At 41.9% G+C, this 17148-nt stretch overlaps 2 protein-coding genes across 3 annotated transcripts in view; one reads left to right on the forward strand and one right to left on the reverse strand.

Annotated features, from left to right (window-relative positions):
• CTNNAL1 (catenin alpha like 1) overlaps positions 1-14181 on the forward strand; it is a 70191-nt gene extending 56010 nt beyond the window's left edge. The window contains exons 12-19 of the mRNA XM_021389130.1: positions 5214-5251; positions 8221-8271; positions 8371-8525; positions 9912-9960; positions 11144-11200; positions 11334-11453; positions 13486-13569; positions 13668-14181. Of these exons, the coding sequence (XP_021244805.1) occupies positions 5214-5251; positions 8221-8271; positions 8371-8525; positions 9912-9960; positions 11144-11200; positions 11334-11453; positions 13486-13569; positions 13668-13829 (716 nt within the window). The 3' untranslated portion in view covers positions 13830-14181. The remainder of the gene's footprint in view (positions 1-5213; positions 5252-8220; positions 8272-8370; positions 8526-9911; positions 9961-11143; positions 11201-11333; positions 11454-13485; positions 13570-13667) is intronic.
• FAM206A (family with sequence similarity 206 member A) lies at positions 9923-16907 on the reverse strand. Of its 2 annotated transcripts, none has more exons than XM_021389133.1 (6): positions 16739-16907; positions 16613-16664; positions 16194-16323; positions 15383-15459; positions 15241-15310; positions 9923-10290 (listed from the first exon to the last, which is right to left on the reverse strand). In XM_021389133.1, the coding sequence occupies exons 1-6, from the start codon at positions 16890-16892 to the stop codon at positions 10174-10176; spliced, it is 600 nt and encodes a 199-aa protein (XP_021244808.1). In that variant the 5' UTR covers positions 16893-16907; the 3' UTR covers positions 9923-10173. The 2 variants fall into 2 exon arrangements, with proteins under 2 accessions (XP_021244808.1, XP_021244807.1); XM_021389132.1 differs by lacking the exon at positions 9923-10290 and adding an exon at positions 14856-15164.

Here is a 17148-nt window from a genome sequence, read left to right on the forward strand (position 1 = left end):
CGCACATACTATTTACAGAATACAAGTAATACATTTTGCTTCTTAAGTTTCAGCTTAAGAGGCCCTTTCTCTTTGATGAACCACTGAGGCTGAGCCGTCCTCCTACAGGATCTCAAATGGGCTCAGCCCTTCTTTTACCCGAGGTTTCGTTCTAATCCTCAAGAGGGCTAATGGTGAAGCTTGGGGCCAGGTAATTCCAGCTCCCTGCCCCAATTTAACAATCTGTAATTTGATCAAATGATTCATTTTTCTCCATTTGGCCACTTGACTGAGTCCTGTAAGGAGTATGTAATTGCCAATCAATTCCCAATAACCTGCTTATTTGTTGCACTACCTTAGCAACAAAGTTCTTGTAACAAACCTCTTGTCACCTCCCTGGCCTTATTAACTCTGCAAGGGAATGCCTCCAGCCATCCTGGAAAGGTACCTGATAAGACCAATAGGTACCTATACCCCCCTTTTCTTGGGAGTTCCATGAAGTCTACCTGCCATTGTTGCCCAAGAAAATCTCCCTTTTCTAATAGGCCCCTCTTGTACCCTGTTCCTGGTACTCAGATCATGCAAATACTTTGTAGTGTCTGATCCCCAATATGTTTTATTGTGTTTCCTTAGGACCAATTTCCATAAAATACTAATGGGCACAACAATGTGTCCTTGCTCTCTTCCCTTCTTAAACCATTCCTTAGATTCCTGTCCCTCTAAAATACTTTACACGTTCTGACTCGGGTTCAGAAATTTGAAGTTTACCGTCTGGAATTAAAGCCAGTTCAACAATTTCTTTTCCTTCAGCTGCCTGTTCTGCCACCTGATCCATCATCTTATTTCCAGTTCCCTGTACAGTGTTACCTTTCTAATGTCCTTTACAGTGTATAATAGCCATGCTTTTTCATAGATTTATACCATGCTGAATTTGTTTTCCTTGTGTGTGAGCAATCCTTGCTCTTTCCAGGTGGTACTATAAGCATGTACCACCCCAAATCCATATTTAGCGTCTGTCCATATAAGGATCTTCTCAAGGCAGTTATTTTGGCCTTCTGAGTGCAAGTCCCCACAGGTAATGGTTTTGCTTCTATTACCTTGTCAGTAGTAGCATATCCTGCCTTACAGTTTCCTTGACTCACAAAACTGCTTCTGCCGATGAATCCAGGAATCCTCAGCATCGTCCAGTGGTTCCTCCTGTAGGTCTGTCCAACTGGCATAGGCAGTCTCCAAGCAGTCGCATGCTGCTGGCTCGGAGCTCGCTCTGTGTTGGTGCTCTGGGCATTCAGCAAATTGCTTCCTTCCTTCTCTTGGATCAGTTGAGCTGGCTGGTCCTCAAAAAAATCATTGGGCTATTCTCACAACCCTGGGTAACACTGTCTTCTTCACCAATGTCCCATTCCCCTGCTATTTGCATGCTGCTTTTGGTCCAGTGGGGGTGGAACCCTCCCTGGGGCCTTGCAGGCCCCCTACTTTTCCCTCAGGGGGTCTCCAAGTCCTAAGGCTCTTTTCTAGTGCAGCAACAGTAGCAGCTGCTGTTGTTCCTCCCAATTTCCTTACTCTCTCTGTTAATCAATTTTCCAAATCCCTGTTACACCTTGCTCATCTTTGCCTTCCTCAGCCTGTGTCTTTCCCAAATTTTTTCACTTTCCAAACTTTCATCATTACAAAAACTACTAACTTTATATTTCAGTTTCACCTCCTCCCCTCCGGAGGCTTCCAGTGCTAACACTGGGCTATCAGGTTTCCTAAATCTCTGCAGATAAAGACTATTTTCACTTCCACTGTCCTGTCCTGTCCCTGCCCCATTCACAAGTAACACACTGCTTACAGCAACAATCTCTGGCTCCCAGCTCTCTCACTCCCAGAGTTCTGTTTACAAGATGCAAAGCGGGGAGCAGTGTGAGGGGTTGTTCTCGTGCTGGCACCCATCTGCTTTGGCCAGCACAGATCACAAGCCCTAATATCTCAAACTAATTGTTTTGCTTAACCCTTTTGCCGTTTTCATACCCTCAATTACACTTCCACTTACCATCAACAGTTGCGCTTCTACATATCATGCTATCAACAATTACACCTCCATATATCATTAAAACAGTTTGTCCCACTCCCTTCAAAACCCACAAGTCAAACAATACAGTTCTTCAGTTTCCACAAACACCCAGCACTTGGTCTCATGATTAGGAGACTCAGTTATAAAAACTGGTCCTGATACATCATTTATGTTCCTGATTTCTTATTCAGTATTCCCGTGGCTCACCAGCAATGTCTCTCCAGTGAGCCAAAACACAACCAGGGGTTCTTTTCGTTATCTCTTTAGACCCCTTGTCCCATAACAGCTTCTTAGGTAACGTTTTCACAGCATACACATTTAACTATTACAATGACAGTGACAATAACCAGTACAGTTCATCCTTGGAATCTTTCTTCCCTGTCTCCCTCCAGGGCCCAACCTTTCTTCCATGTTCCTTTATCTGTTACCCATTTGTTTCGCTACATAATCCACTGTTGAAACGATTAACTTAGCCTTTTGTTTTTCTCATCTCCCTTCCGACATATGCTTTCTGAGCCTCTTGTAAGAGCTCCTGCAGTAAACAACGCACCCTATTTCCCTTTGACCTAAGGGAACTTTCCTAAGAGGATACAGTGAAGCGTTAGTAAGGTTAGTATTAGAGAAAGGAAAATTCTCCAGGTCCCGTTTACATTGTTCCAATTCCCTCCGTAATCGAGGATGTGTGCTCTCTCTAGGACTCTGCATGGGATCTGCAGCAGGGACACTCCCTGCATCTGCAGAGGTGGCTGCTGTTTGCATTGCTTCCGAATTTTAAGGGGGGGGCAAATTATCTGAAGGATCCCTTTTCTCATCTTTTTGCTTCTCTCCTTTTCTTTTCAACTTTGACTCCTTCTTGTGAGGAACTGTGTTACTTTTTGCACCCATTAAGCGGCATAAGCCAATTCTGTTTCAGAGAAAGGAGTCTTAGTGTTTACACATGAATTCAAGGTCTGCCTTTCACCCCCACAGCCGTTTCGTCCGTCTCTGGTCGTGCCCCTCGCGGGACCACGGAACCGAGGACTCCGCACTCTCTTCGCACTGAAGTGCGTCACAGTCACACCACACTCACACACACTCTGCCGGCTCGGATAAGATCTTAGTCCAAACGTTTGGAACGATATCCCAAATGTATCAATAATAGTTCAAATACACAGTACTGGACAATTGCAACAGATGGTAATAATAATAATACAACTTACGACTCTTGCTACTGCTGCTACAAAAATTCACGTTATCATTTGACCATTACAGTTCAAATATTTTGATGGTAACAATAACAATTTAAATATACGGTACCGAGCGGTTGCAACAGATGGAAATCACAACCATACAACCTAAAATTCGTGAATTACCACTTGACAGGATAAGATAGCCACAACCTTTACAGTACAGTTAATTACAAAGTATTCGGAGTACTCACTCATACGTTGGTCTTTAGCCAAGGCAATGATTACAAATAACTGGGCCCTTGCAACAATACTCTAGTGGGACTCGAACCCACGACCTTTGCAGGAACCCCCTCCCGGGAGTTGTTCTCCTGCCCCGCAGAGCAACCTCTCCCTTAGGAAGGTCCCCTGCCTTCGGTAATTACCTCCTTCCGTACCTGTGGATCCAATACTGGGGTAGGCAGGCGTATAGCCCCTTCTCCCTCCTGCATGGGTGTCCCACATGCCTTACCCCTGCTCCTGCGTACACCTTACGGAGCCTTTCTTTATTGAAACATACCTGGTCTGCCTTCAGATGGTCCTTGTCTGTCCCCGCAGTGATCGGATGAAAAAGGGGAGTCCTTCCGAGAACTCTCAGGGCGCGCCAAAGGCATTCCCCTCCTCAACCAGTCCTGCAGCTGAACAGAGATTGTCCCATCTGGGGTGACAAATTGACTTATGGAATCAAACTCTATAACCCCAGGTTAGGTTATAAAGCAGATATGTTTATTCAGCGCTGCGCATACACGCCGGGTGTGAGGGGGTCTTCGCCCTTCAAAGCTCACACACCCCTAGACAAAAGTGATAGACATTTAAAAGCCTAACTTATACATATTCATTGGGCCCGGTTACATATTCATTACTTTTCTGGGAATTCATTTGCATGTTGTCCCTCCCCTTTGCACATGTGTTGTAGCTCCTTCTGGTGGTCGTTGGATGAAGGCTCGACGTCTTCCTCCCCACCTGGTGGTCGCTCTTGGATGAAGTCAGAAGTCTTCCTCACCATGTTCTCCTTGACCTTTGTCCCAGTTTGAGGAGGCTCGCCTATCTTGCATGCCTTTGCAGGGGATTTGTTACTTGTCCATTCCTTGTCCAACTGTGTTATCTCTGTGCAAACACATTAGTGATATCCATTATCTTAGCCCTTTGTTTCTTCAAGCAATTTCTGTTTTTCACTAGCTCTAAGGATTTTATTTATTTACTTATTTTTATTTAGCAGACTTTCTTCTCCTGAATCTATTTTAATAAATATAACTATAGATATTTAAAACATCTGATAACTGGAGCTTTAATTGTAGGCTGTTAGCTCTGGCACTGTCTCCTGCCAATAAACTCTTATCCATTTTTAGTTAACACCTAAAGGATTTTTTTTCCTCTGTTTCTTTTGCTTGAATTTAGAATAACTGAGAACCCTGGGGGTATAGGAAATAATTCAGCAAGTGTGTAAAATGCAATGGAATTCTTTTCTTTATGAAATACAGTACAGATGGGATATATATAGTACATTACAATATGAGGGTTTTATTGCAGTTACTTTAGAAAAGCCTTCTTAGATATCTCTCCTTAGTGGCTTTGCCTTCTGCCATTTTTATGCCATCAAAGGCCAAGGAAAGCCTTGTGTGGAACTCCCATAGTATTTGGCAACAACTTGAGCACAGGTGGTGACAGCTGATCAGTCCCTGGAGAGAGTTTCTTTAGTCAGAATTGCATGCTGGGGACTAGAAATCTTAAGGAGTAAAGCTGTTCAGATATTGAAGTGCCAGTTACTGAGAGCTAAAATCTAAACAGTAAGAAGTTCTTGACTTGTCTCTCTCTGGAAGCACGAGAGAGTGGCATTTCTCTGCAATGTTCAAAGAGTTATGGGTAAGTAATTCATTTTTATATACAGTACTTGAGGAAGGATGAAATAAGTCATGTGGTCCTACTGATTAAAATCTGTGTATGAATTTTGGTGTAAATACATGTGTTCTTCTTAGGAGAGAAGCGTGTCTACCTTTCACTGCCTAGACCAGGGGTAAGTTGCTTTTGAGACTGTTCTGTTTACATTATGCATTGTCTACTAGTTGACTTTTCCATATTACATTTAATGAGGACAAAGCAATACCGTGGTAACGTGCACCTTGACTTGGTGGCTAAATAAAAAAAAACACACAAAGTAACTAATCACACAGACTTTAATCACTCACTTTATAGGCGAGCTTTAATCCCTGTTTATTAATGTGACATTTTGCACCACGTGCTTAACTTTAATGATGTATAAAAATAAATGCATTGTCACTATTAAAACAGTAAGAATACGCTGCAACATACTGTAAGATAAGTCTTGGTACTTTGAATTTTTTGTATTGTTGTCTAATTGACCTATTTTGAACAAATGGATGTGTATGAGTATATTGCTGACTCTTCAAATAATGGATACTTGTTTCCATATTTGATACAAAATGCTTATAATGCAGAGAAAAAAGCTACAACAAATGTTCCGGTTTAGTTGTGAGATAATTTATATCTTTAGCTGATGGTAATTGATATTACATTGTTTCTGAGAGCATCTCTGTGTTAAGAAACTTAGACCTTGTAATCAGTCATTGATTCACTTGGTACATATTGAGTCTGGGAGGAGGAAGGGGAAGAGTGATCTCAGAGCTCGCTGTATCTTCCAGCTTGTCTCTCTCTCTCTCTCTCTCTCTCTCAATCTCTCTCTCTCTCTGTTTTTCCTCCTTCTGCCTCTAGTGTAAAGGAATTTGGGTGTGAAGTGATCACCTGTCTCCATGTTCTGCTGTCATGCGATTCTGTGGCTTCAAATGATATCTTACTTCTGACACTTTAAAGAAGAGGATGACCCGTTATAAATCCAGTCTGCGGGTTTAAACAGAGTATAGTCTTAGACTGAGTGAGCATGAATGAATTTCACAGTTATGGACCTAAATACTGTGACTGAAAAATAGACAGGTTTGGTGACTTTTGGTGAAGTTTTCGTCCCTGTGAGCTTGTCCTGGTTTGACCGAGCTACATAGCTTCTGAACTTCAGCCAAAACTTAGAGATGCTTTATGTCACTTTCCCACATCAGTTCATATGCCATTTAAAAATGCTTTCAGTAAAAATTTGCCCCCAAGATTTAAGCAGTTCTGTCTTCTGAAAGGTTGTCTCAAAATCTGCAAGATCCATGGAGCCAGGGGAGTCGGCCTGCTCTCTGTGGCTGATGCCCAAGCTGTCCCTGCACAGAAGCCACACTGCTCCTGCAGATTGAATTAATTTACCTTTGTTGTTACATCTTTAATTGAAGCTGTGCTGCTTTCTGGTTACAAATGGCATCCCAGACCATAATGTCCTAGCTGAGGACAGAGCAGTAGTAGCTCTTAATGCGCTTGTGTATTTTTCTCTATAGTATTAGCTGTTAAATCATGGTTTGAAAGCAGAGTGACTGCTCGTGTAATTTTTTTAACCAATTTTCCTATTAAAATAGAGTGAGTGAACACTAGAATGGAGAAAACTACAAAGATGACAAACATTCTGAGGCTTCTTTAGTTACTTGTGGATAGAGAAAGTCACATGCTCATTTTCTTGAACACCCTTCACTCAGGAGCTTAAATTTTTGCCATACCTTGTAGCCCAAAGTTTGTATTTAAATAGGAATCTAGCTTGGCTTTATATTTTTTCTTCTTTCTAAGAGTCAGCCTTAAAACCGATATTTCTTGAACTGCATCTGTAAAATATAATCAAATGACAATTAGGAGCATCACTACATTTTTTTTTTTCGCAGTCCTTTGATATGAGAACAGCCTGCCCCATTTGTTCTAATGCATAGGCAGACATTGAGAAGATCCAGAATTATTAAAAATGTGGGGATGGGAAAAAGAAATGGTATAGGAGCTAAAGTCGGAGCAGCAAACTGCAGTAGGAACATAAAAGCAGTATTTTGTTTTTGCTCGGATTCATCAAGTCAGAGATGGAGACCACGCCTGGAGCTGTATTTCTGATGCTACTCACAATGGGTAGTGTTCCCACTTCCCTCTGGCAGGGATTCCTCGGCTTAATTTGTCTGAGTATTCCCACTAATTAATAGCAGCTCTCTTTAGATCCTCAGGCAAGGATTCCAACACTGCACTCTTGTCTTCCAACCTCCTCTAGTGGTTCACACAAACCTCTCCAAGCTGTGACGCCGACTTTGTACTCCTGTGTGGTTTCTGAGTGTGGACAGTGGCTCCCATATTAGTTTCTGTTGACTTTGCTCAGTGACAGCATCAGCACACGAAGTTAAAGCCTGGAACTGCAGCTTTCTCTGAACATGCAAATTAATTTGCAACAGATCAGATATATTGCCATGTCTCTCTGTTATGTGATTTACAAGCTCTGCCGTAGTGGGTATTCCGCTCACGTCAGTACCACTAATTATCATTTAATCTGAGCCAGTATTTGGCTTGCAGTCAGACATATTTTGGACAGCTGAAGACTTAAATAAGAGAATGAAAGCAAAAAAAAAAAAAAAAAAGCCTCAGTGTTCGTCAGCAAACTGACATAGAAGGATCAGTTACGTTGTCATGCCAACTTTTACATGTAGCGCAGCTCAGCTTGGAAGGTTCAGCTAGTACCAAGTCACTGATACAGCAGTGCAGTATTTGTTGGGAAAATCGGTGTAGATGTACTTGATTGTGGCTCTTTAGTACTAACTAGTACTCAGGATTTTGAGGGAGAGGGGAAAAGGTGGTACTGCATGAGGAAATGGAGGAGAAGCACAAGCCTGAGAATTGTGGAGGTGGTCTTGTCATTAAAACCTGACTGTGTCTGGAGGTACAGGCCCTGGCTGCACTTCCCATTTCAAAAGAACATCCAAATCAGAACAGTCTCAGCACTGTTAAGAAGTTTGTGTGAACTGCTGGAATTCTCCTGCAAAGTCTGAGTACACAGCCATCTCTTTTTGTTTGTTAGCAAAAATGATTATCAATTCTTTTCATTAAAAAATATTTTTTTGTTGTTTGAAACAGAAGCATAATGCAAATCTGAAAACACTAAAGCCAGTCAAACTAGATACTGAGGTAAGATGCTATCATTTTAGTGAAAATTCTTCCATTTTTTTTTTCCTCCTGTCTGGAGAACATATTTTAATATGCCAAAAATATTGTTAACATTTACAGGAACAGGCAAAAATTGCAAAACTTGGATTAGAACTGCATCTGCTCACATCTGATGTGGATTCTGAGACAGAGAAATGGGAGGATCAAGAGAATGAGATCGTGCAATATGGACAAGGCATGTCAAGTATGGCCTACTCCATGTATTTATTTACCAGGTAATGGCACTGTATTTGGTGCGCTCCAGTGGGGAGAAGAGAAATAAAAGTGTTTATAAGAAATAAGACAGCTTTATTTTCAGTGTACAAGTATTGGGACACAGTTGGAAAGGAGCTTGAATTTGCATCCTTATGCTTTAACATCAACATGGTGGACGGTTGGACTGGGTGATCTCTGAGGTCTCTTCCAACCTTGGTGATTCAATGGTTCTGTGATTACTGGAGACTTCTAAGCTGTTCAATAACACAGTTAATTAGTAGGGGTTTTGTTTAAGTGCCAAGTGTCTGTTTATGGCAGAACAACTATTTATAGCTCTCGGGCAGGAAAAATATTTAAGAAGGATGTTCAAAAATATTCTCAAAAGTAAGGGAATTAGTGCACGAGTATATTGCAGTAGATTAGAATTGCTGATCTTTGCTGTACTGAAAGGTGTTGTTCTGAAACTTGCCTACACAATGTCAGTCTCTGAAGAATTTAGGAAGTAGAAGACCTAAGGTTATGCCTTCTGGGGTGGAGTGCTCAGTTAAAACATTTTAAGCAGTGACTGAGTAATTCGGTTTTGTGCAAAAGCACTTTGGGTGTTACCTACCTTTATGACTTAACCGCCTGCGGTCTGCTGTTCGCTCTAGCCCCCTGTGTGTTCATTCTTAAGCATCATGTGGTCACTGTTCAAATACAGCTTAGTCACTGTTCTTAACTAACTGTGAGAAACTGAATATTCAGTACTTCACTGTCTTTGCTGGTAGATTTTCTGCTTTCGATAGTTAAGTCATATTCTGTAGTTGCTAAGATTTTAGCATACCCTCTCTTATTCTTGTGATTTTTTCAGGTCCTTTTATGTGTTGCAGAAAATACTTCACTCGAGAAGAGAACAGAGGCTTAGTTTCTGGCACAGGGGGAAGGGGAGCACGCAGCCTCTTTTCTAATCAATAAATGAAATCAGATTCCCTTTCAGAACCTACACATCAAAGAGTGTATCAGTGTACACTTCTTTTCAAAGAGAATGGAATGAAAGTGCTGGAATGCTAGCTGCTGAGAATGTACGGCTACTACAGCATGCAAGTTTATATTAAGAAAGAGCTTTGACTGTTGCTTTTTAAATACTTGGAAGTGCTTTTTTACATTTATGATGCCACATACGTATTTAATAGTTACATGAAGCGTATTAAGAGATGTAGACAACCTTTCTCAAGAGGATAGATACAGTACAAAATATCCTACAAGGATGTAGGGATAGTGTTCTGCCTTTTGGTGCTACAGATGTGTGTATAGTCACCCCTTCTCTTCTATCCTTGTGTGTGTGAGAGAGTATAAATTGTGCATGTAGTAGGCAAAATAATCTAGTCTCTACATGGCATGTAATCTGTTTTCGTTGGTTCCCACAGAGGAGAAGGACTTCTGAAAACTACTCAAGATTTATTTCATCAAGCAGAGGTAATGCATTTTTAACAAAGTAGGAGCTAGGGATTCTGAATGAAGAACAAAATGCAAATTTAACTCTTTGATTCTTTATGCATCAATACAGTGAATCGGAACTTGGCATCTGTAGGTTTTAAGCAAAATAATTCTAGTACTTTCTGAAAGCTCACAGTGCAGTGTTCTTGTAGGTGCTTAATTAAGACAGCATTACTTAAACTGAGATTCCAGTTACAGGTGGGAAATACAGTGGCCTTCAATGCAGTAGTTTTCTTCAGTTGTGTCACTTAATTCAGCTCCTGATGGTGTTAACAAATACTCCATGCTAGTCTGAGCAGTGACATTCTCCTAGGGGAGGAAGAAGATGTAAAAAATTGGAATAATATACAGGTAGGGCATGAAGCTGGTGAAGAGTCTGAAGCACAAGTCTTGTTAGGAGTAGCTGAAGGACCTGGGACTGTTCAGTTTGGAGGAGGCTCAGGAGTGACCTTATTGCTCTCTACAACAACCTAAAAGGAGGTTGTGGTGAGATAAGGGTCAGCCTCTTCTCCCAGCTAACAGTGATAGGTCGAGAGGGAATGGCATCAGGGGAGGTTCAGGTTGGATATTAGGAAAAACTTATTATCAGAGCGGTGAGGCAGTGGCACAGGCTGCCCAGGGAGGTGGTGAAGTCACCGTCCCTGGAGGTGTTCAAGGACCATGTGCATGTGGCACTGAGGGACAGGGTTGGTGGGCATGGTGGGGGTAGGTTGGGGGTTGGACTTGATGATCTTAGAGGTCTTTTCCAACCTTAATGATTCTAAAAGACAAGGGGCCAAATGAGGGAATGTAGAATGACGTTACCAAGGTACATGGATGTTTAACAGGAGACTGGTCACGTTTATCAAGGCAGTAAACAAGCATGGCTGGGTGTCATCTACCCACAAAACTTTTGTGAGTTGCTCCAGTGTAAAACCAATTGGATGTCTGGGTTTTTTCACAGGTAAAGGGAAAACCTTTCAATTTTGCCGTGGGAGAAATAACAACTTGTAGTGTGAGGTTTTTACTTCAGAAGTCACTGCAAAATTGTTAACTACAAATGCAACTATCACAAATATTTCCTGTTACCCTTTTTTCAGTAGTCTGTTGAAACAAAATGAAAAAGAACCTCATCTTTCATTATGGTTCATTTTTTTTTTTCATATTTTTTTTTCTCTTTCAGATTTTTGCTGCAGAAGGAATGAAGCTTGCTTCAGCTCTTCAAGTCTTTTCTGATCAGGTGATGTATAAGTAGGATAGCCATTCAGCTTACGGCTTCCATGATACTGCTTAAAAGCTGGTTGTTTTGTCCATGAACTTAATAGTAGAGTCTCTAACAATGAGTGGTTTTGTCTTCCTGAAATGCTTTTCAGGTACATGATGATGACAAACCTTTGCTACTGTTGGAGGCTGAAAAACTGATCCCTGTATGCAGGCAGCTCCAGATAACAGCAAAAACTTCTGTTCAGGGGAAAAGTGCTACATTTACAAAGGTAATGTAAAAATTACATATCTCTAAAAATAAAACCTAACTGGTTTTATTTTACACAGTGACTTACTAGTTTATGGTCCTGATAAAATATGAAACAGATGAACTTCTTGGATTGGCAGAAGGAGATAACATTATAATATTTTGTACTTATTTTTTGTCATAGCATTTAAGTTTTTCTGCTATGCAATACTTTGTTGTTCCTTATGTAGAAGAGGAATTTACTTCAAGTTGAAGTACTGTTTTGCTCTTAACATGTTTTGAGGAGCTGATGTGCAAAGTATAGAGGAAGAACAGTAAGAACTGTTCCTCTTAATGAGAATGTTTTCTCTCATCTCACCAGTGGCTGTAACCCCAGCCATTCACTGCAGAACCTTGTGTCAGGAAAGGATGTTCTTCAGCACAGGTGCAACTATTTTCTGGATTTTTTTTTCCCATTAGCAGAGAAGAGCTTCAAGGAGGTTTATCCTGACCCCACTATTCGTGCTGAGAGTTTGAAAAGAGGCAAAGTATGACATGCTGACACCCAGCATATATGGAAGTGGGCAGGTGGATAGTTTGGGTAGCTTTACTCTTCAAGCCTTTATGACTGTTTTCTTTAGGGAGAGTGGATATCTGAATCTTGTATAATTAGCCCACTGGCTACAGACATATCATTAATATACATGTTTTTCCCTTATCAACTGAGCTGGGGAATCAGAATGTAACAGGATTTAGGAAAGATCTTTTCCTTTCTATTTCTAAAAATACTGAAATTACCATTTTGGTTTTAAATTTCGCTGTTAGAAACATTTCCCAAGATGCTGATGCTCCTAGATGTCCAGAGGGTGCCACTACATTACATTACTTTTTACTGCTGGGGCCTTTTGTCAAGGAACTTACCCACTATATAAACAGAGGTACTACAATTCTGTTGTGGTGCAACTGAGAATTCTCAGTGAGTGAGAGTTGGTATTTATCTTACTGTAACCCACAGAACTTTATTTGAAGAAATACAAGCTGTAGTTAAGTGTACCTCACTAAGAAAAGACTTCAGTGCTCAAAGTATTAATGGAGGTAATTTGTACTACGTCATCATAATTAATTATTATTTTGTAATTGATGCTTTAGATAAACATAAATTCCAACCCCTGAAGCTATTATTAAAATGCATGTTGCTTCTCCAGAGGTAGCATCTATCCTAAGCTGCCCAGAGTTTATTCTGATATTGTTGTACGTAGCTGCCATAAAAGTTTCTGTACTGCTACCACGATAACAATGGTCTACAAGCATTAGCAGTGAATAGAAGTGAAACTTGTTGAAGAAGAGCAGTAGGCTATGTCCTTCTGTGCACCCGGGTGTTGCTTTCCCATTAGCTGTGTAAGAGATGTTTCCATTTTGTAGGAGGGACAGCTCTGTTCTGAAACCTGCTACACCATCCAACCAAATCAAGCCCACACTGAGCACCTGAGGGGTATTGCTTGGTTTCTTTCACATGTTGTAGCTGGACTAAATGGAAGCTCCAGACTCTCTACAGCTACATAGAGCTAAAGGCTATAAAGTTAATGTTTCTGGACTGCCCAAACTTAATGGTCTGTGCTGAGTGTTAGGCTTAAATTCCAATACTTGAGGATGCAGTTTTAGTGTAACTCGTATCAAAGTAAGGCTTACATGATGCACTGCTTTCTAAAATCACGCTGAAAGGAAGCTTAAAGAGAAAAGGAACAAACCATGAAGCACTGCGATGAAGCGCACTTAAATAGTAAGAGCTCATTTCTGAGACACATATGTTACTCTTTAATATTATTTTTAGCTCCCTCTCCTGGGATGTGTATCATTCTCTTCTCCTTCACAGCCCCTGCCTTGCTTTAACAGAAGGGATGCTGCTGCATTATGAACACTACAGGAAGCTGAACAGGCTAGGCAAAACCTTCAGATTAGAAGAGACTGGATTTATTTGTCCTTTGTATTCATTTCAAGCTCAAAACAGATTTTCATCTCATGCTGCGTAACAAAAGTGATTGGTGGTCTTACCCAACTGTAATTGTCTTGTATAGGTTGATGCGTGCATTCAGAAAACAAGGAATGTGATGACTCTGTTATGCCAACTTCTTCCAGTTTGCAGCAAATTAAGTAGAAAGGTCAGTACTTGGTTCATCTGCACTATTTTACATTTGGGATTTTTTGTTCTCTTGTGTGTGTTTGCTTGCTTTTTAAAGCAAATCTTCTTTGTGTACAGAATAAAGCAGGAAACGGCTATCTCAAACCTGCTCCCCCATGGAGAGAAGGCAGAACACGAACCGGTACAAATGCACGCACTCCAGAAAGGAGAACGGAGACATTTGGTATCAAGTCTTTGGAAAATCACGTAACTAAAATGACATTTCTAGAGAGCAAGTAATTACAGCACTTAGAAATGCAGAAGCTCCATTAGGAAAAATAACACTTGCTGAAGTTCCAATTTTGCTTTCATTTGTGGAAAGTCAAACCAGGTTAATTTGAATTAAACCTGTTGACCTTTGTCACATCTAATAGATGTCCCATTACTTAACAATGACAGCACCAACTATTGAAATTGTTATGTATTTTGATAATGTGAATGAATTTCCTACGCTCTCTATTGATACCGGTTTTGTAATTAATGCTTACGAATGTCTTAATGGATGTTTCAACCCAAAGATGCTGCTAACAGACCCTTCACATAAAGAACCCTGTGCTCTACGTAACACTACTGCTGAAGTTTGTAAACTCCTCTCTGGCCCATTTCAGTCTATGGATGTATAAAGCCCATTCAGGAATGTAGTCTGAAAGGCTGTGGCCTAAAGCACTGAAATATTTAGAGTTATACTTGCAATGAAGTTTAGTCCTAGGAAAAAACACTCTTGTGAGAGCTCGCCACTGAATCTTTGTATCAGCAAAACTATTTTCAAAGTGTACTTCTAAGTGATTAACACTCTTGACTCAACCCCTTTTTCTTTTATTGTCTCTATCTGTAGATGGCAGTTGTTGCTTCCTTTACAATTAAACTGTACTGAGCAGAATCTGAATTGCACGTAGAACAACTAAGTATTACATGTAGACTCTATAAATTACAGCATTTAAAATTGAAGTAAATAGATAATGATTATGACAAACTGCTGTAAAAAGGGCATTATTTGACTTCAGGATGCTAAGAAATATAACCTGGTGTGAAATGCTTGTTTTCAAGGTTATCTGTTCTTTGTAGGCAGGCTCCTGTTGCGTTTTATTTTCAGTTCATCTTTGTCAAACCCCAGATTGTATTAGTTTGGCTAAATTACCCAACAGCTCAATTGTGCTTTCTCTCTGTGTGTTACGCTTGCACCGAACCAGGAGAAAAGCAGCCTCTGGAACACAACTGCTCCTCAAAATTGGTCTGTGCTTATGTAAAAACTTGTAGTACTACAACTGTGAGAAAGAGAAAACATTTTAATATACAAACTATTTTGACTGTTTCATACAAGAATAAAACAAATATTTGAGGTTCCACTTTTATAAGTGGACACACAGATCTTCCAATGCCATGAAAGTTACAATGTACAAGCAGGTTATTTAGCATCTAGCTCAGCTCCTGCCTCTATAATTAACTTCCTGAAGAAGAATGCTGACGTTTCAATAAAACTTCCTTGTATTCTTCTGGTGTCAGAAGCCCTTGAGTTATGCTCTTGCTCTCTTCAAATTTGGGCAGAACCACGGCAATGTATCCCTCTGTTGATGGCTAAAACGTAGGACTGACATTAGTACTGAAGTAGTAAAATAAAGGCTAAAAGACAAAAAGCTGAAAAGCTGCTTACCTTTTCTTGTAGAAGTGCTGGATTGCTAAGAATGTTTTCGTTCACTTCTATCAGTCTTCCTCGTATACAACTGCAAAAGTATTCAGACTCAATAAAAGTGCACGGTACGTCAGGATGGGGGTGGGGGTGTCAAAATCCTTACCTGTAAATGGTATATTCTTCTCCATCTGATGAGGATATCCTGCAGAGGGGGGCAAGTTCTGTTAAAAACTGAGCTCCCTGCATGTGGAAAAAAAATACATATATACTTCTAATTATCCACTTCTTCTTATAGTTTTGTAAACATCAGCGACAACACAAGTTAGTAAGTTTCAAAACAAAGCAAGGAGGCATGAGAGCTACTGGTCATTATGGGTTCCACCATTATACTTCCTTACAGGACAGGACAGCTTTATGCGTGCAAATTGAACAGAGGCTTGCAAGAGCTTAAAGATTTACTCATGCCTAGTTCTTGTGGAACACCAGAGATGTAGTTGAGTCAGAACAGGCAAAGGCAGGAGAAAAACATAGCTCAGTAAGTTTTAATGAAAGCAGGTTTAACTACACATCTGAAAACCCATGACAAAAACCTCAATGTGTCCATCTGCTTGCCTAGGTCTGTGATTAAAAAAAAAAAAAAAAAAAAGCAGTCTCCAAATCCTTGGCATTTTGGTGAAAACAAGTCTGTATCTATTAAGGGATGTTTAAGTCCCTCTGTATACTATAAAATAATGATTTAATAGTGACTGTTAGTGGTGGTTTGAGCAACATTGGCACCCACCGGTGCTGCAAAGCACTGTAACCCCTGGGCTGGAAGTCTCTCGAGTGAGCGTAAATACGATTAACTGCAGAGGGCTGAAAATAAAAAAGGAAAGGTCACTGCCAGGGGTCAATCCAGAGAAGGACGGAGGGTCCCGGGCAATGAGAGAGATATACATTAGAGGTAACCAGATCAAAAAGCCTCATGCACGTACCCTTTTGGACTTCCCAGAGACCTTATTCTGAAGCCTGCTACAGTTGGGACTGATTTGGTAATTAATGCTTGTAATTGTTTTTCCACGTTGAAGAAGAGGGTGGGCTTCTGCCAACGTGATGACGCAGATTCTGCAACAAGAATCACAGTCACTGTGCTGTAGCGGCGCCAAGCCATGCCCCTGCGTGCTCGAAGCGGCTCCACCACCACCTCTGCCCGTACCGGTAGCATTTAAAGTAGGTAAACACCTACAACCGAGCTTCAGCTGCGGGCACCAGGCCCAGCGTCACCCGCACCCCCCTCACACCCACGCTCGATGCGCAGAGCGGTCGGGGGCCCCGAGGCCGCCCCGGCCGCGCGCTGCCGCCAGAGGGCGCCAGGCCCGGGGAGCAACACCCCGCGCCCCCCCCGCCAACTCGCCTGTTGGAGTGCTGCAGCACGCAGAAGTCCTCGCACGGCCGCCCCTTCACGTCTGCGAGAGGCCACAAACACGGGTGAGGGTGACGCCCCGGCACGCTCCATCCCGCCCGCCCGGCCGCGCCGCACCTGCCTTGTACCAGCGCGTGAAGTACCGCGCCGCGCCCCACGCCTCGGCCGCCGCCATGCTGCCGCTCGCACGGCGCAGGCGCAGCCCCGCCCCGCCGCCAGGGGCGGCTCCCGCCCTGCGGAGCAGCGCCCTGTGGTGGATAGACGGCGCCATCGCGCGTAATTAAAAGCGCTCTCCTAAGGGGGGAAAAGGGGGAGGAAGAACTAACGCTGTGAGGTCCTACCTGCGGTACTGCGTCCCGGCTTCCGCCACTAGAAGGATGCGGAGCTGCTAGAGTGGGTGCAGAGGAGGGGACGATGATGCTCAGAGCTGGAGCTGGGCTTGTTCAGGACAGAGAAGAGAAGGCGGGGGGAAGACCTCACTGCAGCCTTGTGCTACTGGAAGGGAGCTTATAAACAGGAGGGAAATC

Source organism: Numida meleagris, chromosome 2 (assembly GCF_002078875.1).
Source record: "Numida meleagris isolate 19003 breed g44 Domestic line chromosome 2, NumMel1.0, whole genome shotgun sequence".
NCBI classification, from domain to species: domain Eukaryota; kingdom Metazoa; phylum Chordata; class Aves; order Galliformes; family Numididae; genus Numida; species Numida meleagris.